General features: G+C 38.7%; 2 protein-coding genes across 2 annotated transcripts; both read left to right on the forward strand.

Annotated features, from left to right (window-relative positions):
* Positions 1–1,122: 1,122 nt before the first annotated feature.
* Positions 1,123–13,273, forward strand: cyb5r2 (cytochrome b5 reductase 2; the record flags this gene model as incomplete). Its single annotated transcript, XM_079256229.1, has 11 exons — positions 1,123–1,128; positions 2,558–2,740; positions 3,918–4,082; positions 6,057–6,200; positions 6,890–6,962; positions 7,132–7,238; positions 8,962–9,096; positions 9,210–9,288; positions 9,929–10,014; positions 10,122–10,221; positions 13,101–13,273. The coding sequence occupies 11 exons, from the start codon at positions 1,123–1,125 to the stop codon at positions 13,271–13,273; spliced, it is 1,251 nt and encodes a 416-aa protein (XP_079112355.1).
* Positions 13,274–15,209: 1,936 nt separating this feature from the next.
* On the forward strand, positions 15,210–23,480 carry poglut3 (protein O-glucosyltransferase 3). Its single transcript, XM_079252597.1, has 6 exons — positions 15,210–15,277; positions 15,851–16,048; positions 17,001–17,284; positions 17,368–17,572; positions 20,390–20,586; positions 21,320–23,480. The coding sequence occupies exons 1-6, from the start codon at positions 15,268–15,270 to the stop codon at positions 21,758–21,760; spliced, it is 1,335 nt and encodes a 444-aa protein (XP_079108723.1). The 5' UTR covers positions 15,210–15,267; the 3' UTR covers positions 21,761–23,480.
* The last annotated feature ends 828 nt before the right edge of the window (positions 23,481–24,308 follow it).

Consider the following 24,308-nt stretch of genomic DNA (forward strand, 5'->3'; position numbering starts at 1 on the left):
TCTAGCTTGTTTCTGCAGTAAAGTTGAACTCATTTAGCGATGTTATACTTTTTTTTTTTTTCATTCCGTCTACATATTGACTGAATTAATCTGCAGGTTTAATGCACCTTTGTTGCTGACAACTGAGCAGCTGAAGACTGATGCCTCGCTCATGACAACCTTCGCAGTTGCAGCATGAGAGGAGTAATTTCTTTTCATAAACCTTTTAACCAGCATGAAATAAATGTCCATATTAAACTACAAGATAAGGTTGTAAACTGCTAAATTATATACTTACGTTAAAAAGACTGCAGATAAATACTGTAGCAGCCATGCACCAAATCATGCATAATAGCAGATAATTAAATTACCATTCACTTTCCTAATCTGGTTAACCTACTTAGTCGTAAATCACTTTTTTCTTTTTTGTGACTATTTCCGCTCAGGTCCAGAGGCCCAGAAGTCCTGCTCAGTCACCCAGACTACTTCATTAATTTGCTTTTGATATGAATGAACTAATATGGACTTAAAATCATTTAGACATTCTGGGTTTTATAGTATTTTTCTGATTAAACCAATGAAAATGTTATAGACATTATAATGTAGTATTCAGCCTTACATGAACTAACAACATTTTCAACAGTCTGTGTTTCTTCTTTAAAAAAAAAAAAAAGCCAGAAAAATAATAACAAAATCCATCAAAACAGAACCAACAAATTCTATGTTCATTAAATTAAAAATGTATTGACATTTGAAGACCTATTAAAAGTTAAGATACTTCAAATTATGTACAACGTTAAAAAAAAAAAATTAGAAACTACCCAACAGCATCTAAAAGCTTTTCCAGTTAATAGGGAGCATATTTAGCCTGGGAGGAACATACATGTTCACCAGCTGTGAGAACAAATGCTGAACTTCATTGTATTTCTTTGAGACGGATGTAAAAACTTGTCAATCAATAGGAAAATTCAAACAAATGATAAAATATTATGGAATTAAAAGATATGAGGTAAATTAGGTTATTTTTTTAAAGTGTTGTAAAGTGTTGTAATTTATGATTTATTGTGAGTATTTGTGTGCTGCTTAAGTTTTATTGTTAAGGAATTTAATGTGTATTACTTTCTTTTGTTATGCTGTCAAAGCATGACGGTGTTATTGATAAGGGGGCTTTGGACCAGATAAGTCATCAACTTCTAACAAAAACCTTTTCGAACTTAAGAAGCTTGTTTTGTTTGTTGTAACCAATATTTGTTCATTTTAAAAGTTTTTTTTAGTTTGAAATAAATTTTAATTTAAATAAAAATAAAAAGCAGCTGCAGTTAAAATAAAATCACTAATATGTTTATACATATATAGTATATATAAATATGATGCATTTAATTTTTTTCCTCTAAGTTGATTTACAATGGCAGTTTTAAAGGAAGTAAAAAAAATATAAATAACATTTAATCAGGAGTTATAATACACAAATTAATAAAAGGGGGGGGAAAGCAATTTATCAGCTTTTTTAATATCTATGAGGTCAAATGGCAAAAATCTTTGAGAATAATGTTATTGCAGCAATAATAGCAGCCATGCCATCTGAATGTGAAGGTCTTGTGTGATTCAACCTGCATGTATTGAAGCATGAAGATACCAACTGCACTTCTCTTCGCTATGGATACCAATGCTAAAAGCTTCACTGTTCCAGGAATTTCAGCAGCTAACTCCACCCACAGCTTTAACTCTACCCCCAGAGAAGTGCATCTTGATCAGGAATAATTTGTGATCATTTTGGTGTACAAAAGCGTCACAGTGTTTATTAGGGCTGTGACGATATGCTTTTGTCCCGATTCCATACGATTCCGATTTTTTTGGGTGCCGATTCGATTTAAAATGTGATTCTCACAATTCTCCAATATTGCTGATTTTTGTAGATTAAAAACAAAAAAAATGTATAAAACTTTTTTTTTGCTCATCATTTTTCTTCATTTCAATGAGAAAAAAAAAACCAACATAGTAACCAGGGCATCATCCTGCTGCTATAATGCACAATATTACAAGTAAAAAGATAAATAAAAACTATAAAAATTACCAAAATTTTATTGTGCATTTTTATTTATTTGAAAAAAAAAATCCCCCCCCCCCCCCCCCCCCCCCCCAAAAAAAAAATCGATTTTAAAATTGTGAAGAAAAAAATCCCAATTTCCGATTTTTCGATTCGATTTTCCCACCCTAGTGTTAATGTATTTGCAATAAACTGTGGGTTTTTTTTCCCTATAGGAATGAATGGGGTTTTCCTGTCATGAGCCAAAAACTTCCAGCTCAGACCTCGTTTCACCCCGAAACATCCATACATACAATCATAAAAGGAGGATTTTGATATCTTTTATGATTTTGACACAATTGGAGGTTATGCTTCAAGAAAAATCTGAAATTGGCCCAAAATCTTATTTGTTCGTGTCTTCACTCTAAATCTGTCTGTAAAATGTGTTTCAAACTCATCTGTCTCGTGCTCTTAGTTTGTTTTTACTAGATCTACAGAAATACTCTCGTTTTTCTTTTCAGCTTTACGATTACGTGAACGTCTGTGTTGCAGGTGCAGTCCAGCAGCAGTCCAGCAGCAGGGCTCTGCTGCAGAGCCATGAGGACCATGACGCCTCAGTGGATCGCAGACTGCATGCAAGCAGAGCTTCAGATGATGAAGACTACAATGGTGATGCTGCAGGAACTGGACAGTAGCTTGCTGGTGTTTGCACTGACTGGACCACCACCTGGGAAGGCAAAAGCTGGATGTTTCAGTCTTTAGTGGCCATTTTTCTGCTCAGCTGGACACTGACTTCACTGCGTGTCGAATTTTTTTAAATGGAACATAAAAATACTGAGGGTATAAATCAACTTTAACCTTCTTGACACTAAACTAGTAGAAAACTTGCATTAACCCGAAAAAGCCCAATGTGACAGTTTCTGAGACAATTTGCATCACTTTATGGTAAAAACTTTGCTCAAATTCCTCTGACACTTGTCATGTTTGTTTCATTTTAAGGTCTAAGTAAATACCTGATGATCAAAGATTGGACTTGGGTCGGGCCTTAAAGAGTTAAAAATTTATACAGTAAATTAATTAAATGTGTTTTATTAATCCACTGGCAACAATATAACCTCGCCCATAGTTTTATAGTGAATCATTCAGAGGAAATAAAATGGTTATTTGTTAATATTCACTGATGCTCTGCGTTGGTCTATGTGTAAAAATATTTACACCTGATTTTGTCCCGGATGGAAATGAATGACTTTATGTTCACTTAATCTTTTCATTTAGTGGGTAATTTTTGGGAATGTCAGCAAAATCATTCCTGTTTTGATTCATTTCAATCTGCTGGTTTAATGTGGTATTTTAGCACCTATTTTTGATTTCATTCACCTGCAAATTTTTAAAAATAAATTATTTTACCGTATCATTTTCATGCAGACGTGTCTGGAGCTTGTAGAATATAACTACAGCATCACAAAGTCGCCCAATTAAACTCCTGTTAACCAGCACTTTTATGACAGAGCTGTCAGTGGTGTTGAAATTTATTCAATATTTAAAACTGTCAGCTTTTTTATGCTTTTTTTTTTTTATTTCTTTTTTTTATTATTTAAAGCACATTGTTGCCCATTTATACATATAAATTCCTTTTTTTTTCCTGTTTAAACACTGATTTGTAAAATAATAAATAATATTTTAGTATTTTTCTAGAGTAATAGTTAATAAATGTAAGTATTTCCTCTCCTGCGACACCAGTCAAAAACACTTGGATCTTATTTTCTTCTTCTAAATATGTAGTCATGATGCAAAAGGCTTTTTAATTTAAATATTTTATCCTTTTAGCATTGACTTCTCCTGCTGCACAGTGTGCCGGACAGCAACGCTGAGGCACCACCAGGCACTGTCCTCTTCCCCCTTTCCGTTTCAGCCTCTACACAGCGGATTTCAGCGACTGCAGGGAGACCTGCTGCCTGAGGGGTTTTCTGATGACTCTGCTGTAGCTGGATGTATCAGTAGAGGTGATGAGCTGGAATATCGGGCTGTTGTGGACTTCTTTGTCACCTGCTGTGAGCAGAATCATCTGCAGCTTAATGTAACAAAGACTAAAAGAAGTGATTGTGAATTTTAGGAGATCCAAAGAATCAGTGACACCTGTTTCAATAGAGAGTGTTAATGTGGAAGTGGTGAAGGAATGGCTACTGCTGCAGTTTACAAAAAGGGTCAAAGCAGTCTGTTTTGGTTGTTTACCATCTGTCGACATCTTAGGATGCTTTGTAGGTCTGTAGTGGCCAGCCATCATTCATGCTGGGGCAGCAGGTTAAGGGTTGCAGACACAAACAGACTGAACAAACTGATCCACAAGGATAGTTACATGGATGGACTCCCTGACGGTGAGGCCGCAGAGGAAAACTGTGTCCATAGTAAAGAAAATACGGAAAAATACCTCGCACCTGCTTCACAAGCTGCTGATCAGTCACAGTAAGCGAGTGATACCACCGAAATGCTCCTTGCAACGGAAATCATTCCTACCTGTTGTCATCAAATTGTACAACTCCTCTATATGGCAACAACATCCACTGTTTACACTTTGCTTTACGCTTATATATATTACTGTCTATCATATTGATAATATTCACAGGCAGGGTTAATATTATAAACTATAATTTTTCTCATTTAGATTTTTATCTTCATCCTTTTATTTTTTATGAGTATGGAGCAACTGTGTGCACACAATTTCTGCTGGGATTAATGAAGTATTCTGACTCAGAATATAATATATTTACATATCTACCCTATGAAAAAATAATATATTCACATATCTACTCATTCATCTCCAAACTGCTTAATCCAATTCAGGATCATGGGGAAGCCAGAGTCTATCCCAGCAGTCTTTGGGTAAGAGGCAGGGTACACCCTGGACAGGTCACCAGTCCATTGCAGGGCCACACAGAGACAAACAACCACTCAGCTCACTCCTTGGGGCAATTTAGAGTAACCAACCTAACATGCAGGTCTTTGGATGGTGGGAGGAAGACCAGAGTACCTGGAGAGAACCACGCATACACGGGGAGAACATGCCACTGACCAAACCTTGCCCCAGCCAAGGATTGAACCAGTGACCTTGCTGTGAGGCCACAGTGCTGACCACTATGCCATCATACAGCCCAATATATCTACTCTATCAAAATAAAACAATTTTACTTATCTATTCTATGAAAATGATTTATTTACATATCTATTCTATGAAAATGATTTATTTACATATCTATTCTATGAAAATGATTTATTTACATATCTATTCTATGAAAATGATTTATTTACATATCTATTCTATGACCACATAGTTGCATCGTTTTCTTTTACTGTTTCTGACTGAGGCAAACATGGTCATAAAAATGTTTGTATTATTCTAAGCAGTGTAATGGAAGCCTTTCACATGTCTATTGTGGAGGAGAATTAGATAAAATCCTATCCTTACCCATGCATATAAGAGAAAATCAGCTTTTAAACAGTTTTCCACTGCAGTGGACATAATCCATGAAAGGGTTGAACTCATTTCTGGTTTTGTATTCACACACAGGATGTGACATATTTTTACTGTATTAAGAACCATTTCCCTCATGGAGGTCTCAGCAGGTTGTCTCTCCTCCGTCCTTGTTTGGGAGTGGTGTGATTGTAAGGCTCTCCTCATGTCCCTCTGCACCACCTCTGTACCATGGCCACGTCCATCTTCCTATTGGTGCTTTGGTCCTGTCACCTTTCCCCCAGCAGGAAACCCCGCCCCTTTGGAGCGTACGCATGAATGAAGGAAGGCTGGACTCTGCTCTAGGGCTGCAAAAGGAGGACACCACATTTCACTGCATATCAAACTATGGACCAAACTCTGGTGAGACTTTCTCTATTTATCTACTTGATATTTATAGGACAATATTTCTTTATTAACCTGTTCTGCTGTGAACCAGTGTTGTCTAACTCCCTAATAATAAACATGAAAACATGTCAATCTTCACTGCAGAGGAGTGCAGTTTTTACAGCGTGCACATGAAATGAGACATTTCTCCTGCAGATGATCTCGGTGGTGGTGGCTGTGTTTGTGGTGACAGTGTCAGTGTTATTCTTCCTCCGGGGATCTGCAGGAGACAGAAAGAAGGGCCCCGTCACGCTCCAGGATCCCATGTTGAAATATCCTCTACCTCTTATTAGTAAGCAGGTAAGTCTGCATACACACACACACACACTTGTTGCATTTAAAGTGTCTCTTTTAAAGCAGCCTCTGACTGCAGGAATCACAGATCTGTGGCTTGTAAAACTCCCACCGACATGCAACAAGCTTCAGCAGCCTTCTAAGTCGTTTAATAAAAGGACTTCAACACATTAGACTGTTTACTCGACTTGTGGAGTAGCGAAATTAAAAGTACAGGATCCATTTACAGTTTCAGGGTGAGCTACATTCAAGGCTGAAGAGTACAGTTTGAAAAAGAACATCTGAGGGAGAAAAGACTGAAATAAAGAGACGTTTTACTTGTTGCTTCAGATTTAGTTCAGAGTGGACACATAAGGTTGCTTTTGCAGGAATAATTAACATTTAAAAGGTTGACTGTGTTCATCCTGGCAGAGTTAAAGGAATACTCTGCTTTTTTCTTCTTTTGTGAATGAAAAGAACTGCAACTCTTCTGAAACTTACATGTTTTGCATTGTGAAAGAATTAGAAAGTGGATCCCTGAGCAACAAAACACACTTTTCTCTGTTTAATCCAAAGAGAGGCCAGCTACTTTAACAAATATTCTTCCAGTATAAACCGAGAGGCCACCCAGTCTCGTTTAACGAGCTAGCGGGGACGCTGCTGGTTCTGTGTTGTCGTTCTTTCCACAAACGTATCTACAGAATGTCCTTGTGTAGGAAATCAGTCACGACACGAAGAAATTTCGCTTTGGCCTCCCGTCTGCATCTCATATCCTTGGACTGCCAGTGGGTATGATAACATTCCTCAAAGTATCTTGTTAAAAAGTTCAGCATTCTTAGTTATTTTCTGTAAATCGTATGTTGGAACTGTCAGAAAAAAAAATCAAAGTTTTGTTTGTGAGACATCAGAAGCTCATAAAAACCTGTTTCCATGCGGTCACTTTTCCCATCTGTTCCAGGTCAGCATGTGTACCTGTCAGCCAAGGTGAACGGCTGCCTGGTGGTCCGACCCTACACCCCCGTCTCCTGCGATGAGGACCAGGGATTTGTTGACCTTGTGGTTAAGGTAGAGATGGCTTTTAGTTCAGCTGTGAAGGGATAAGACTGTCAGGCAGATTTTAAGTGAGGGGTGTGCCAAGACCGATATGTTAAACTACCTCCGCCAAGGAGGTTACGTTTCTACCGGCATTTATTTGTATGTTTATCTGTTTGTCTGTTTGTGTTCAAGATAACTCAAAAAGTCATGGACGGATTTTAATGAAATTTTCAGGAGTTGTTGAAAATGTGAAAAGGAAGAACTAATTTAATTTAGGTGATGATCCGGATCACCGTTTGGATCCAGGAACTTGCTAAAGGATTTTTTAACATTGTGAGATAGGGCCATTTTCAACACTTGGGCTCGTAACTCCAACGAAAATGGTCGGAGCATTTAGGAAAAAAATATAAAACAAGCTTCCAACAGGTTGTAAAATATATCAAAGACTGATCCAGGTAAAGGAATCATTCCAGATACTGTGATCCAGAATATGAAAAAATAGGGGGCTTTAGGAATTTTAATCATAGGAAGAGAACAAATAATTACACTATGGGGAGAACTGTGGTGCTTGGCGGAGGTCTGCGCTCTCTGAGTGCTTTTCTAGGTAATCAGATTACCAACTAGTTGGCAAAAAATGAGGATATGTATGTTTATGTTTAACTTCTTCCTGGCAAAGCCAACCTTTAATACCTCCTGACTAAAACGACCCGTCTGAAGCAAATGAAGTATCTTCATAAAGCTGTGTCTGTAACCTCGGTCTGAAAAGAAAAATGAGATTACAACAGAAATGCCAAGAATCAAGATATGTGTTATTGTCAGAGTAAATTCAGTTGGGAGGAAGTAGAAAATTTGACTCACTTTAGGCAAAAACCAGAGGATAGAAGCCCAATGTTTAATGCAACAGTAGAAGCTAACAAGGTGAACCTGGTCAGTTTTCCAGATGTTTTTATAGAAGTGTTACACAGATAAATGTAATTTATGAGCCCTTGACTGATGTCCATGATGAACATCTTTATCAGTGTCAGCCGAGAATCGAGGGACAGACCCCAAAATTACATAAGAAACAATACGATGATCCAAAATAAACATGTAATGTCACAGAAAGAGTGAATACTTCATTGTAAAACCTCTTTTATTGTCATAGAAACCACCAGGACCTTCATGATTCATTTCAAACAAACACGGTCAAATGAGACACATTGACTTAGTTTTTTTTGGTGGCGTTGTCGTTGTTGTTTCTTTTCCGGCAAAATAAAATTTTTGACCACCAAACAGCAAAAGTAAGACATGATTATGATTAAGAGACTTTATGTTTTCTAGCTCTCTGCTGTCACATGACGCTTTGTGTGGTTTGCTGATGGGGAGAAATTAGCAGAAACTCCAAATGCGACTGCCAGTATCATCTCTTTTTGTTAGATCCTTGTATAACTAATTAGGGTTTAAACTGCACTTTATTTAGATGCCAGAGCAGAGTCTTTAAACTGAGTTTCTTCTCATGTCACCATGCTACATGTCAGGATTGCTGCTTCCTGGTGTGTGTGTGAAGGTCTGTACTGCATGTATCTCATGCTGTACAAAGGGCTCTTGTAAAGACGAGGTTAAATATTAATGATTGATAAAACATCATAATCTCTTTTATCAGTTAATAATGGTCCTTAAATTGGTTGCTTAGGAGCATCTTTAAAGATCAGTCTGCAGCTGTAATGTCAGCGTTGCACAGAGGACATGTCCAGTTAGTTGTTCATTTCTCCAGGTCTACTACAAAAACAGCCACCCTTCCTACCCAGATGGGGGACAGATGTCTCAGCATTTGGACAACATGACTATCGGAGACACCATCGACTTCAGAGGACCGAATGGACTCCTGGTATATCAGGGCAAAGGTAAGGTGTTCGTGTAAAAGAAAACCATCCTGCACTTACATGATCTCGCCAGCAGATGGCACAATGCTCCCATTTAAACCTGAACCGCTTGAGTGTTTTTTTCTTCTCATCAGGTCAGTTTTCCATCAGACTCAACAAGAAGTCTCCTCCAAATGTCCAGAAGTTCAGGCATGTTGGGATGATCGCTGGTGGAACAGGTCCAGCTGCGTTTTATTACATTAATTTGAACTATATGACATGTAAATGGTGTTTTTATTCAGATGGACATCACTGTGGCTGAAGCTTCTAAAGCTTAAAGTTGTGTCATTATCCTTTCATGCAACACCCATTTACAAGCTTTTTTCTTGCATATTCATGCATGAGGATGGTATTTTTGTAAATAAACCACTTCAGTGGATGTTAATGAGTCATCCAATGCGTTTCCACTTACTGGAGAATTAATAAATATATGATATAACTGAACATAATGCAAGTTTACCTTTGCGACAAATCGGAAAAGAAAAGGATACAGCTATATTTTATAGAAGATTCACATCATATAATTATGATTTATATATTATTTTATAAATAGCTTATAGAATATATTAAAGTAAATTGTAAATCATGATCATTTTTAAATATTACTAATAAACAAAAAAAGTATCATTTTATGTGTCTGTAGAGGTAAAATACTATATTAAAAAAAAATGTTGCATTGTTTTGTTTTGTTTTTTTGTTTTTTTTATAATTCATGCATGAAAAGGTTAAAAAAAAAAAAAAAAAAATCAAAAAAAAGAAAAAAAAACCTTCCTGTCATTTGGTTACCTGAACCTGACCTCAGGTGTTTTCCCGTCTCAGGTATCACTCCTATGCTGCAGCTAATTCGCAGGATTACATCCGATCCCTCCGACGACACCAAATGTTCCCTCATATTCGCCAACCAGGTCAGCTCTGTGTGCTGTTTCAGAATTTAGGAGGTTTTTTTTACTCGATTAAAACTATTAAAAAAAAAAAAAAAATGTAAAATACTTGTTTTATTTTCTGTCTTTAGACTGAGAAAGATATCCTTCTGAGGGAGGAGCTGGAGGAGGCAAAGAGGAAGCATCCTGACAAGGTTAAGCTGTGGTACACGTTGGACAAACCTCCACAGGGTGAGTCGGCATTTCTCCTGCCACTCTGCTAAAGCCAGGTTTAAAAAGCATCTGCTTCTGTTTAAAAATGTGTCTTTCCTGCTGGAGGTGTAGCTTTACGTCTGAAAAAACTGAGACACAACTGGACATTAGCTTTGCACTTTTAAAGGCATACTAATCAGTATGAATGTAAGTTGATCAGGTGACTGATGTAAACCCACAGAGACTTTTCATTTCTGCAGATAAGTGTCATTTAACACTTTGGTTCAGTTTTATTTTCTAGCTTTTACATTTTGGCTAACAATGCTTTCATGTTAGTTCCAGACAGATGCAAGCTTCAGAACAATTACATCAACTTATAAATAAAAACATTAAACCTGCAACCTAAATGCTGCTCTATATTTATAGAATTTAAATATAAGTCTTTTACAAAGGAAACCAACACACAAGCATGGAATAAAAACTGCAATATGATCCGTCAGAAAAGATGCAGCTCGGCTGTTAACAGCTTCGTATGTGAGTCTGTCAGTGGAGAAATAACCTCATAACTTATTTTCCAAACTAAGAAGAAAATCACCAAACTGAGAAAAAGACTGGCCGGCTACTTGCAGGTCCATCTTTTTAGAACCAGATTGGACTTCTTCCTTCAGAACTGCTCTAATTCTACTAGACTGATGTCTGGTGACTGTGGAGGCCTTTGCAGTACAGTGAAGTCATTTTTATGATGACATGATTTGAGCTTTTCTGACATGGTGCATCATCTTGCTGGAAATATCCATCAGAAGATGCCGCACCAGGGGTTTCCCGCTCCGGTCCTCAGGGGCCAGAATCCTGCTGGTTTTCCATGTATCCCTGCTTCAAAACACCTGACTCAAAGGAATCAGTCATTGTGCAGAACTTTATTTGCTGTTGGGTCTATTTAATGGAAGCCGGGTGTGTTGGAGCAGGGATACATTGAAAACCTGCAGGGCAGTGGCCCTTGAAGACGACTTCCCTGCGCTACACTGTCATAAAGGGATGGACATGGTCAGCAACAGCATTCAGGTAAACTGTGATGTTTAAATCATGCAATTTTGGTACTAAGTTGTCCAACGTATGCAAAATAAAACTTGATCCCCCACATCATGGCACAGACACCTCAAACCATCTGAAGAGGAGCTTCATCAGACCAGGCAACCAGGACTGGGCGATATAACCTCAAATCCAAATCACCATTAATTAAACACGTTTAATCTTACGATTAATTAGCAATTACTTTAGTATCATTTTATTTTTAGCCTCCAAAGCTAACTGAACTTTTTTGCAAATTATTTTGATAGTAGAAGAGAAATATGGGAAATATGTTAAACATGTGGTGTAGTGGTTAGCAAGAAGCTTGCTGGTCCGAGCAACTGCGTGAGGTAGGTACGAACGGTGGCCTTTCTGTGTGGAGTTTGCATGTTCTCCCCCTGTGGGAGTGGGTTCCCTTTGGGTACTCTGACTTCCTCCCACTATCCAAAGACATGCATGTTAGGTTAATTGGTTACTCTAAGTTGTGCCTACTGGTGAGTGTGAATGGTTTTTTGTCTCTCTGTGTGGTCTTGTGATGGACTGGCGACCTGTCCTTGCTGTACCATGCCTCTTGCCCAGTGATTGCTGGGATAGGCTCCAGTTTCCCGCAACCCTTAACTGGAACAAGTGGTTAAAATAATGGATGGATAGATGAAATTAAACACACACAGTAAACAAATATGGCCATTTCATTAATATTCTTCCATTTATTTCAGAGAAAGTTACATTTATCTCGTGTCGATCATTTCAAACGTTTGAAATGATCGACAGGAGAGCGTTTATATCAATTATTGGTTCTGGGTGTCAGTTTGTATTAATTGCCCAGTCCTACAACCAACGTTTTTCTTCTTCTATTGTCCAGTTGGGGTGACTCTGTGTGAATTTTAGCCTTCTTTCCTGTTCGACAGGAGCCAAGTTTTGTTTTTGTGTACATGATGTCACCATACAGTGAAGACTTTTTACCTCTAAAAAATGTCTTTTCCTGGGAAAACAAAAAATCCCCGTGACTAACTCTAACATGCTATCATACTGGATGTGCATATGAATATTAGCGGCGCAGTGGTGAAGATGAATAAATCTTCAAACTCTGGCTTTTGAGTTCACTGCTGAATATTCAGACATGCAAAGCAGACAAAGGCTCCTCAGCTGCAAGAAAATCCCTGCATGTCGAGAAGCGAGATACTCCCAACAAGGTGTTACAGTAGCTTAGCGAAACGCTCCGTCTTGCTTGCATAATCCTTAAAGTGAGAAGAAGTTAATGAGCAAAATATTGTTACATAATCTGCTCTGAAGACCTTTGGAAGCTGCTAGTATTTTGTGTTGTTGGATCTTCATTAGTTTTGTGCAGAACAGAAGCACGTCAGGCCTTGATAAGTATTCATTTGAAGAGATAGACGTACTCTTTGATAGTAGTGTTATTACTTGGTCGCCTCAGAGGGAGGTACGACCGTCACTGGATGGAAGGACAACTCTAAAAACCTCTCCATGTTTCTTCTGACAAATGGTGACAGCTTTTCATGTGTGTGAAAATCCTTTTTGATCATGTTTGGCTTGAACAACACAGCTTCCTTTTGCTGAGACACTGGATAGACAGATGGTTAAGACAGGAAGTGAAGACATGCAGTATTACAAGTAGTAAAAAAGAGGAAGACAACTTGGTCTTCTCTACAGAATGAGCCCTTTTTAATAATGTTGTTGGTCATTTCTGTCACACAATACAGGACTGAAGCTCTGTCACATTTTAAATTTAGCCAAACTGTGTTAAAATGCAGTTATTTTATTTGTTTCTTTTGTTTTTAAACTGCAACTAAACTAAATATGTCTTTTTTTTTTTTTGGCTGCTTCTCCAGACTGGAGCTATAGTTCAGGATACGTGACCTGTGACATGATCAAGAGCCACCTCCCTGCTCCATCCGACAACGTCCTCATCGTCCTCTGCGGGCCTTCCCCTATGATTCGTAATGCCTGTCTACCCAATCTGGACAAACTGGGACACAAAAAAGAAAACATTTTCTCATATTAGTCATCTTCACTACTGGCGACCTGTCCAGGGTTCAGGCTCCAGCTTCCCATGATCCTGAGTGGTTAAGAAAATGGATGGACGGATGGTCATCTTCACTTGTATCATTCAGTCAGCTTAATTATGTGATTAATGAGCCTTAACAGTACATGCTATATAATGTAACATCAATCGGAATAACTAAGGAATTTCATATTTCTTTATTTATATGAAATAAAGATGGAAAACCAAACACTGATTGGTACTTTTTATTTACCATATTGCTGTTTTTTATCTGCTTTTTCACTCTTTACTTCCTTTAACTATGCTGTGGAGGATGAAACATGGAACTAACTGTGCACACGAGCCTTCTTTATCTGATGAGAAACAATGTTTATGTCAAGTCATTTAACTTGAACTCAATTTAGAAATGGTTCTAATTTACTTGAGTATTTGTATTACACTAAATATAAAAGAACGCAGTTTTATTCACTAACAGCAGCTAGTTTTCTCATTTCTGTTTGTTTCTCATTTATATTTAACTTTTTAGATTCATAGTTACTATGATCTAAAGTTGGCTTGTATGTGTATGTATATGTGTTAATCCTGGCAAGTGCTATATGTTTGTACGTATGTATGTGTGTGCATAGAGGTGTGTGTGTATATGTATGTATGTGTATATGTATATGTGTACATATGTATATATATATGTGTATATATATATTATGTGTGTATACGTGTGTGTATATGTATGTGTTGGAATGCGTGTGTATGTGTGTGTATATGTATGTGTGTGCCTGTATGTGTGTATGTATACATCTGTAGGTTGTTTTCTTTCTCTTTGTTTTTGGGTTTTTTTTAGTTTTTTTTCTCTCCCTTTTCTCTCCCTTTATCTCTTTCACTTTTCTTATGAGGTGTTTTTCCTGGCCTGGCAAGCTTTCCAGGGTGTACCCTGCCTGTCACCCAAAGCCAGCTGGGATAGGCTCCAGCTTCCCCACAACCCTGAATTGGATTAAGCAGTTCAGAAAATGAATGAATAAAAGAAATCATTGTTCTGTGCATGAAACTGATTAAGTTGCTTACTTGTTTGCACTGACAAAACAACATATTTTATGAAAGGTACCAGAAGGGCTCAGGTGATTAATAACTTGGTTGTTGAAACAACAGACTAACCAGCACTTTTGAAAGAAATTTAAAAAAAATTATCTATAGTCTTTTAAAATGGTCTCTGCTCTGAAAGATTTGGGGTACTTAGGTGTTTATTTTTTAAGTTTCAACTGTGAAAACAAAGAAAATTGTTACATTTCTCATCAAATTACGAAAAACCAGCTGCTCCTGAGATTTTATCTAATAGTTTGATTATTCAAAATATCTCTTATCATTGAAGATTTTTTCTTAGTAAACTTTTAACTTTCTTTACTAAAAGAAATAACTGTTGTGTCTATTTTTATTTTTTACCGTGTTAGGGATCTTAAAGCATCTCATTTACACGCCTTAGAATGATTGTGCTATTCTTGTTACTAAAGACGCTACGTTTTATTTTATTTACAACTTGCCAACTTCTTTTATACTAGTTTTTAATATTTTGTGAGTCATTTCCGACGGATGAAACAAAAAAGGATCTTGCTGACACCGTAAGCCGTCTAGGTACGCGTCTCACATTTCCGACGTTCCTGAAAGCATCGCGGGTAGTGGGCGTGTCTCTCTGCCAACATGTCGGCGTAGGAGTTTCTCATAGTTTACTCATTTTTAGAGACTTTTCTCCTTTATGAAGGAGTCATTTTGTAAACATGGCGTGTAGGCGAAACGTATGGCTACTAGAAGCTCTAAGCGATGGTTTATTTAGCAATGTTTTAATTTTAGTCGTATTTATTTGCACAAACTTCCCGGCTTCTGACTGTGAAGCAATCAGTCCGGAACGGTGCCTCGTCTGGGGTCCAGGTCTGGACTCGAACACGGTTCTCCCGGTCCGCTACTTCTTCATTCAGGCAGTCAACTCTCACGGGGAAAACCTGACGATGTCTCCCGGTAATTCCACCTTTTCTCAGACAATTCCTTAGCTAACCCTAAACTACAACGGTATATCAGAATTTGCAGCCAGCTGTGTGCATCATGTCCACACTGGTAACACATTTTTATGCTGAGGCAGCTTCAAGTGTTGCTAAAATGCTTATTTTAATCAGTCTTATGTTCTGAACAGCTGTCAGAGGGTTTCTTTTAACGAAGCAAAGCTAACGTAAGTCCCATTTTGCAGGCTGTAATGTAAAGTGAACCCTTCATATGTCAGAACATAAAATCTAATACAATGTACTCAGGGCTGGATTAAAAGTGCACAGGCCCCTGGGCCCAGAGTGTTCCAGGGCCCCCGTTCTACACCATAACATTGTAAAAATTGTGAATGATACACTGTGAAACGACATTTATAACATCTCTCAACCAGTGGTCCCAGTAGCAATACACTAGACACTGTGGTGTTACTATCTGGCTTTTATATACATTTTGTTTCATGTCTAAACTGCTGGTGTATGCTCCACATGGGCCCCCAATGGGTGTGGGCCCATAATGCCCATTGGATAATCCGGCCTTGCATGTGCTATACAGGTAAAGACATGTTTAAGGTGAAGATAAGTCCACTTGACAACAAGGAGCACGTCCGGATCCACGTGCCTCCACCCATGGACAGAGGGGACGGGTCCTTCCTGATGAGGTACCGGCTGTACGGCTCTGCACAGAAGGGCCTGAAGGTAGAAGTCCTCCACAGAGATGCTGCTGTTTCCAAGTCTCCTTACAGCATTCAAGGTTGGCAACACAAGAATTTGTTCTGGTCATTTATTATTTTTCACAGTTATTCACACACATAGAGACCATAGGGATGAGGAATCGAATCGAAAACAATGAATATTGTGATTTGATTTTATTTTATTTTTTTTTTGCTTCACAATTTTAATTTTTTTTTTGTTAAAAAAATCTTTATTTTCAGATAAATTAAAATGATCAATTACAAAAAATGTTGTCATTTTTATTGTCTTTATTTATCCTTTTACTTGTCTTCTTGGGCATTATAGCAGCAGAATAATGTTCTGGCCACTAGGGCTGTGATGATATGGTTTTGTCCCGATTGTATTCGATTCCGATTTTTTTGGGTGACGATTTGACTTAAATTGCGATTCTCACAATTTTTCAATATTGCTTTTTTTTTTTTTTTTTTTTTTTTTTTTTTTTTTAGATTAAAAACAAAATAAATGTATAAAACATTTTTCTTTGTTCGTCATTTTTCTTGATTTCAATGAGGGGGAAAAAAAACACTGTAGCCAGACCATTATTCTGCTGCTATAATACCCAAGAAGACAATTAAAAAGATCAATAAAAACAAAACAAAAAAAAAAATAGACAAAAATTTTATAATGGATTATTATTATTTGGGAAAAAAAATAGATTTAACAAAAAAAATCTTTTTTAAAATTGTGAAGCAAAAAAATCGTGATTTTCGATTTTTCAATTTGGTTTTCCCACCCCTACTGGCTAATGTGTTGTTTTTTTTCTTAATTAAAATGAAGAAAAATGACTAGCAAAAAAAAAAAGTAGGTTTTAGTCTCCTCAAAAATCAGCAAAATCGCAAAAATTGTCGTGGAATCAAATCAAAGTGAAAACATATCGTCACAGCCCTAATAAAGACTAATGCGGAGAGAAATTATAGAAGCTTAATTTGAAAGAAGATAAATTTGACTTGAATGATTTCTCAATCTTACAGGCCCAGTCTATCATGAGTACTGTGACTGTCCTGAGCCTGACGCTTCCCGCTGGCAGAGCATCATGCAGTGTCATCCCGAGGAGAAGCAGATTCTGGTGGACATTGAATCCTTTCCCACCATCGACTTGCAGCATCTCCGACTGGAGGTGCCTCGCAGGTTTTCCAACAGAGGAGGGCTCATACACTACTCCATCATCAACAACCACGTGTACCGTCGCACGCTGGGAAAGTACACAGACTTCAAAATGTTCTCTGATGAAATGCTGCTGTCTCTAGCCAGGAAGGTGGGCTGTTGTCTGGCATGTAAGTAAGTCCTTATTAGCTGGAGATCCATTTGTCATCCGACGTGTTTGTTCTGCTGCTGAAGGTTCGGCTGCCTGATGTGGAGTTCTTCATCAATGTGGGTGACTGGCCATTAGAGACCAGAATGGACGGTGCTGTTCCGATCTTTTCATGGTGCGGATCCACAGACACTCGGGACATTGTCCTCCCCACCTATGAGGTCACACACTCCACTCTGGAGGCCATGAGAGGCGTCACGAATGACCTGCTGTCTGTTCAAGGCAACACAGGTAACGTACACACCAAGCGACAAACTCCAGCAGTTAAAAGTGAAGTCTATGTGGAAGTGCATAAAACTGCAGTTCCCCCTTCATCCACTAGGGGCTGCAAAACAGAGCGAATCCCCATAGACTCCCGTGTTAAAAAGGGCAACTTCACAGCAGAAATAAACATGTTTACAGCCTGGTTCAAAAATACATTTTCGGTTTATAGGTCAGGTTTACCTTCATGACAACTGTGGGGGGAGTGAATTTTTTTCTAACTCGCCCGTTTTAAAGTAATTTAATCTCGAAGTTCGGCAAATTTAGGGGCGTGTCCTTTTGATTGACAGGTACCAATCTCTGGCTTCAAGTAAGAAGAACGTAGAACAACCGAGGTTTTTAGCCGGTTAACAACGTGATTTAGCTTTAGCCCACTTACCTCCGTTAGCTGGTTAGCTCCCGTTATCTCCGGATTATCTCAGTTAGCTTTTAGCTACAGAAAGCTCGGAGTTCGCTCGATGTCAATCATCCGCCATGACGGTCACGGCTGCCCTCTCAGCTTCACCTCTTTGCCCATATTTGTATTTTCCGGGTGAGACGACGCGCATGACGCTGCCAACATGGCGACGGTAGGAACCGCCCACCGAGCTTCAATTCAGCTCTTCAGAAACCTATGGGTGACGTCACGGAGGCTCCGTCCATCTCTTTATATACAGTCTATGGTAAACACTCTCCATTAAAGGGAATTAATGTGTGTTTATTGTAGTTTCGTCTCTGAATTAAGTTTTATTGACAGAAATCAGTATAAGATGGTCTCACTTCTGCAAATCATTATTAATTTGAAATTTACTTGTTTGATGGCTAAATAATTAAAAGTTCAAATGACACCATTATACCCATTATGCGCCTCAGATCCTGAAGATTTCCGTCACATTTGCTGATTGTGTTGGTGATCCCACACTGTTTAACAGTATTATGGAAGTATTATGAGCCACGGCACATCAGGTGCTGTAACTCCCCACCAGAGGGCTCCAACTGCTGCTGTTTGCAGGACTTGTTGGGCGTGGGAACCACTAAGCCACAGGTATCACACTCCAGTCCTCCAGGGCCAGTATCCTGCAGGTTTATATTGTCTCCATGAATAGGCTGAGAAGAAACTGTTGATTTGATTTAGGTGTGTTGGAAACAACTAAAACCTGCTGGACGCTGGCCCTCGAGGACTGGAGTTTGACTCCCCTGCAGGAAGCAGTATGGATCAAGCACGCCATGTTGGCATTTACTACAATGTAAACAATAGTTTATTCCATTCATTCAAGTCCAATCAAACTTTATTTATACAGCACTTTTAATACAAAAGCAGCTTAAAGTGGGGTAGGTAATGTTGGGGATCTAGCCAGATCTGAAAGTGGCACCCTGTCTTGGCTCCTCCGGGTCGGGAAATCCTTCCTGCATTTTCTCAGCCATGTTTGCCCTCCGAGTTTCTTCTTCACTACTTTGTATTTTCATCCTAACATGCTGTTTATATGCAGGGTGTGGCTATCAGGGATGCGCTGCTGGAGGGGGAGGAGGGGAGCCGAGAGAAGAAACTTACGGAACATAAGAAATGAACAACTTCAATTCGGTCCGAACGTTTGGATTGGTCGGAGTTTTTACAGATTTACAATAAACTGAGGGGTCTAACTATATTTCTTATTGTTCATGATTACATAATGTATAGACTACTATCAGGACGAGGAACCACTTCACCTGGAGTAATAAAAAAAAAAAAAAAAAGTCTGAGCAAGATTACCTACCCCAGGTTTAATAAACACAAATTATGAATGTATTTATTAAAAATATCACACATTTAGGTTAAAAACATTAGTTTCAAAACATAAACCTGATCACACACATCTTACCACGCACACACATCATCTCACACACACATCTACGTAGGAATATTTAAATTGTCATTTATAAAATTGACTTCCAGACTTAAACTTTAGATGAGTTACATAAAGTATTAAGTATTATTTATAAATGTACACATAACAACACAACATACTGGTGATAAGTTAGAAATTGCAGGAACATCTAATAAAAATAAGGTTTTAATATTTGCCAGGTTTACCCTGCGGGCCAGATTGGACCGTCTGATTGGCTGGTTCTGCTCCTTAGGGAGCGTTTGGCACCCCTTGTGTAATTTGGAGTAGGCGCGTCTACCTCCGTCAGCCTAATGATGGCGTTTGTTATAACAGGCGAACCATCAGTTTGAAGTTTGGACCTGCCGGTTTGGACCTCAGGTGGTTCAGCAGCACTGCTGCCCTTCGCTTATCCTCAGATCTCCCTGAAACATGCATGTTAGGCTTACTGGTGATCGGACGCTGACTGCAGGTCGGAGTGTGTGTGGTCATGTGACTAAGGTGCGTCCTGTCTTTTTGCCTGACGGCTGCTGGGAGGGAAATATGTGGATAGAAAACAGGATTATGACTTTTGACGGCAGCAAAGCACCAGAAAATGACACTTTTTTTCCTTTCCAACTAAAGTTATTTCTCCCTCCCTTTCCTGGACTTTATTCTGAATTTGACTGGCAGCTGGGAGTTAACCGAGTCATAAGTTGTGGTGGTTTTAACACCAGGCTCATCATGCTCGTGTTTTACTTCTATATCAGCAGCTTCAGTCTTTAAATCAACATTTATCATCATTTCTTCTATATGTCTGTGTCAGTTTAGTCTGTTTTTATATGTCTACTTCTTCTTCTTGTTCTCATTCTTTATAATTCTTATTCTCCTGATTATGATACCCACAATCTATGGTATGATTTCATCCTCATGTTTGTCCATTAACGCCTGGACTGAAATCTGTCAGGGCCGCCATGGGCTAATAAGACGGATCGAGCGTTTTTCCGTGGTCGGGACAGTCGGGAGGAACGTCTCCAGCTGGTCTCCCTGTCCAAGAAGAACCTGGAGCTGCTGGACGCCGGCATCACGGGCTGGTTCTTCTTCAGAGACAGAGAGAAACAAGTGGGCAAAGCGCCGCTGGTTGGATTCTTTGACTTCTTTAAGGTGAGAAAATCTGCATAGAAACACATATTCATACACATTTAGAATAGTTTTGTTTTATAAATCATTTTGGTTATTTTAATTCAATTCAATTCAGCTTTGTTTGTGTAGCGTTGTAGCTTCACAACAGCGTCGTGTCAGGGCGCCTTGCAGACACATCAGTTTGAGCCAATTCATAATAAATAGCCGAGTTAAGAGAGAAACCAACAGATTGCATCAAATCCTGACTTGGATCTAATCCCCCATCCTGAGCTGCATGAGGCAACAGTGGAAAGGACAAAAGTCTCAACAGGGAAGGAAGAACCTCCAGCAGAACCGGCTCAGGGGGTGCAGCTATCTGCCGGGACTGGTTGGGGTGGAGAGGACAGGAAACATGCACTGCACCTCTTATCCAGGAAGACCTGCAGAAAGAGAAGAAATGCATCAATGATGACAATCCTGTCATATGTTTCTACATGGAAGATAAAGGAAGGAAGTGCTCAGTGCATTATGGGAAGTCCCTCTGCAGGTTGAGCGTATGATGACTAGACCACCATTAACTATTAGGTTTTTATCAAAAAGGAAGTTCTTAATCTTAAGGTGTCTCTAGAACATTAAATGTGAGGCAGAAAGAGTTTTACCAGAGGAATATTTCCATCTTTATGACCAGAAATTCTCTGTTATTTGTGCTGAACTTATAAATCAGTGTGCTGAATACGCCACAACCCTTTTTTAACACGTTTTCCTCGCCTTTCAGTACAAATACCAGGTGAATGTGGATGGAACGGTTGCAGCTTATCGATTTCCTTACCTGATGCTGGGGAACAGTCTCGTTCTGAAGCAAGACTCTCAGTATTATGAGCACTTCTACATCCATCTGAAGGCGGGAACTCACTACGTCCCTGTGAGGAGAAACCTGTCCGACCTGATAGACAAAATCAAATGGGCCAAAGCGAACGACGCTGAAGCGCAGGAGGTCGCTGGAGCCGGACAGGCAGCAGCCAGGGAGCTGCTGCAGCCCAGCAGGTTGTACTGTTACTACTACAGAGCGCTGCAGATGTACTCGGAGCGACAGGCGGGGCAGCCGACGCAACATCCCGACATGGAGCCGGTGCCGCAGCCGGACGACCACACTGCTGAATGCGCGTGTGGCCGTAAACGTGACCGACGAGACACTGGTGCGAAAGATGAGCTCTGATGAAGTTTGTCTCATGTGTTTCTCATGATTTTTTTCTGAACATATTCTCTGTGAAATCCAGTTTATACTGGAAATAATAATGGTTCTGGTGAGAACAGGAAGCGATGAGAGTGGTGTGTGTGTGTGTGTGTGTGTGTACCGTTACGGCCTACGTCTTTAATCTGTTTTTATAGTCAACTCGAACAAACAATCTTTGTTGTTATAATAATTGTTTCCTGATGACTTCCCGCATCACCTGATGTCTGTTTTCCAGCCTGTCGCTACACATCGCCGCTCAGGTCCGAGTGTGAGTCGACGACAGCGGTGCGGCTGTTAGTTTTAGCTTCTGTCTCTTCACATCCAGCAGTAGTTTTCTGGAAAAGATACGGCACCATCTGCATATTAAAACCTGAAATTTTAATGATTTAAAACAGATGTTTATTTTCTAGACAGTGTTGGATGTGGGAAGTTTCATTAATAAGTCTTAGCGAATAATATGATCTTATTTTCCTAAACTAGAGTTTCACACGACCTCCACTGAATGATTTTCACACTAGTGTCTTTATGTGTTCTCACCATTTTTATTTTACTTATTTGTTTGTTGTCAAGACAACTGGTTGTTTTTTTTTTTAAATGAAAACACAGAGAAAGCAGTTTAATAGTTTAAAGGCCACATTTATCCAGGTTCCACATGAAACTTTACAAAGAGTTTGTCTCAAAGTGGAACGAATGAGAGTGACATATCCTGAACATATGTTGGATCATATCAAACCACTGGATGTATCCAATGTTTGATAAGGATCCCAGCACACACATTTAATATATTGATGGCCTAGTTTATTTTACGATTATTTTTTTTTTGTCAGCTGTCCACTTGGTACTGTATTTTATTGATGTTTATCTCCTAATGTGATATTAAATCTGGCTGCACGCTGGTGTACTGGTTAGAACTGTGGCTTCACTACTTCGAGCAACTGGGAGTTTTAGTTAAACAGTGGCCTTTCTGTGTAGAGATTGCATGTTCTCCCCGTGTATGCACGAGTTCTGGGTATTCTGGCTTCCTCCCACCGTCCAAAGACATGTATGTAAGGTTCACTGGTTACTCTAAATCAGTGGTGGGCATCTCTGGTCCCTGAGTGCCGTAGTCCTGCAAATGTTATGGTTGTTTGTGCTTCTCTGTTGGCTCTGTGCCGGACTGGCGACCTGTCCAGGGTCAGGAGGTCCCTGCCTCTTTGCCAGTGCTTGCTGGGATGAGCTCCACCTTCATCCTGACCCTTTATTGGGTTAAGTGAAGTGTTAAATCTTTGTGTTTTTTTCTTTTGAATGTTTCGGTGAAGCAGATTTTTTTTTAATGTCATCTGTCTCTTTTTTGTTGTTGATGTTTTTATACTAATTGTTTTTATTCTGTGCAAATAAATAATCTAAATAATCTGTCATCTGGAAAAAAACAGTAAAATGTGCCAAATGGAGTGAATAACATCTACATTTGTTCCCAAAGTTATGTGAATACTGCGATAACATTTTTATCTCTTTTTGTTGGAACTTGTTTTTGCTCCGTATTTTACATACAGTAGTTAAAAATAAACACATAAATACCGTAGTTAACCTGATCCGGCCTACTGTATTAACACTGGTCAATTTAGAATGATTTCTGAGGTCATAATAATCCTCGATTTTAAAGCATCAATATTTCAATTGAAGTGATATTTCATACAACTAACATGCATATGAAAGATAAACTCTGTGTCTTATGAGGAAAAAACATTTACGTACCGTTTTGTTTCTCTCTGTTCTGGGGCCTTTTTTTAAAAAAATTTTTTTTAAAAGAAAGTATATATATATAATCCACATGATATTTTTCTACCAGTTTCTGGATTTGTTGTTTATTGTTCTATTTTGTTTGTTTTTTTTGTTTGTTTGTTTTTTTTGTCTTCCTGCTGCTGCGCCAAATCTGCACATCATCATTTTACACAGATGCATTTTTTAGGCTAAATTGTGATGGACTGGCGACATGTCTGCATCGTAGGCTGCTTCTGTTTACTGTCCCACTTTAAGACGTGTTTGCAGAAAAAATGGAACTAACAAAACATCTGAAAGTCATGTTTTAATCTGCGAGAGGGGAAACAGTATTATAAATCGCTACATTTTGAGCCTGACATGCATTGTATATTAATAAACTAAAAAAATTACAAAATATTGTGAGATATCTGGGATTTATACTTTCCAAAATTATATTAAAGAGGTGAAAATGTTTTAAAACGATATAGTCCCCAACTTTAAGTGTGTTTTCTCTCTTTTGGTTGTGATAAGTGTTCCCTTTATTTTACTTTAGCAGTGTGTGAATCCCTTGATAGGGATGCCATATATTTTTAAAAAAAAACTGGTGTGAAAAATTTGTGGAGGATTGAGGTTTTTATCATATGAAGAGAAGAAAAAGACTTGATAATAATCTTATCTGAAGAGATCCGCCCTGGCTTGGCCGGAGAGTACAGGTTTAAGGTTTGGCATGACTGTACACTGAAAACAAAATCCTCAGATGTCAAACTCTGGTCCTCGAAGGCCACACTCC

The sequence above is a fragment of the Telmatherina bonti genome (assembly GCF_933228915.1).
Source record: "Telmatherina bonti genome assembly, chromosome: 2".
In the NCBI taxonomy this organism is placed as follows: Eukaryota; Metazoa; Chordata; class Actinopteri; order Atheriniformes; family Telmatherinidae; genus Telmatherina; species Telmatherina bonti.

What these genes read in the sequence shown, in the direction of transcription:
- poglut3 (XM_079252597.1), top strand. An exon ending in TGCTGTCTCTAGCCAGGAAG is followed by an intron (nt 17,285 to 17,367) that starts GTGGGCTGTTGT and finishes CTGCTGCTGAAG; the next exon opens with GTTCGGCTGCCTGATGTGGA. An exon ending in GTCTGTTCAAGGCAACACAG is followed by an intron (nt 17,573 to 20,389) that starts GTAACGTACACA and finishes GAAATCTGTCAG; the next exon opens with GGCCGCCATGGGCTAATAAG.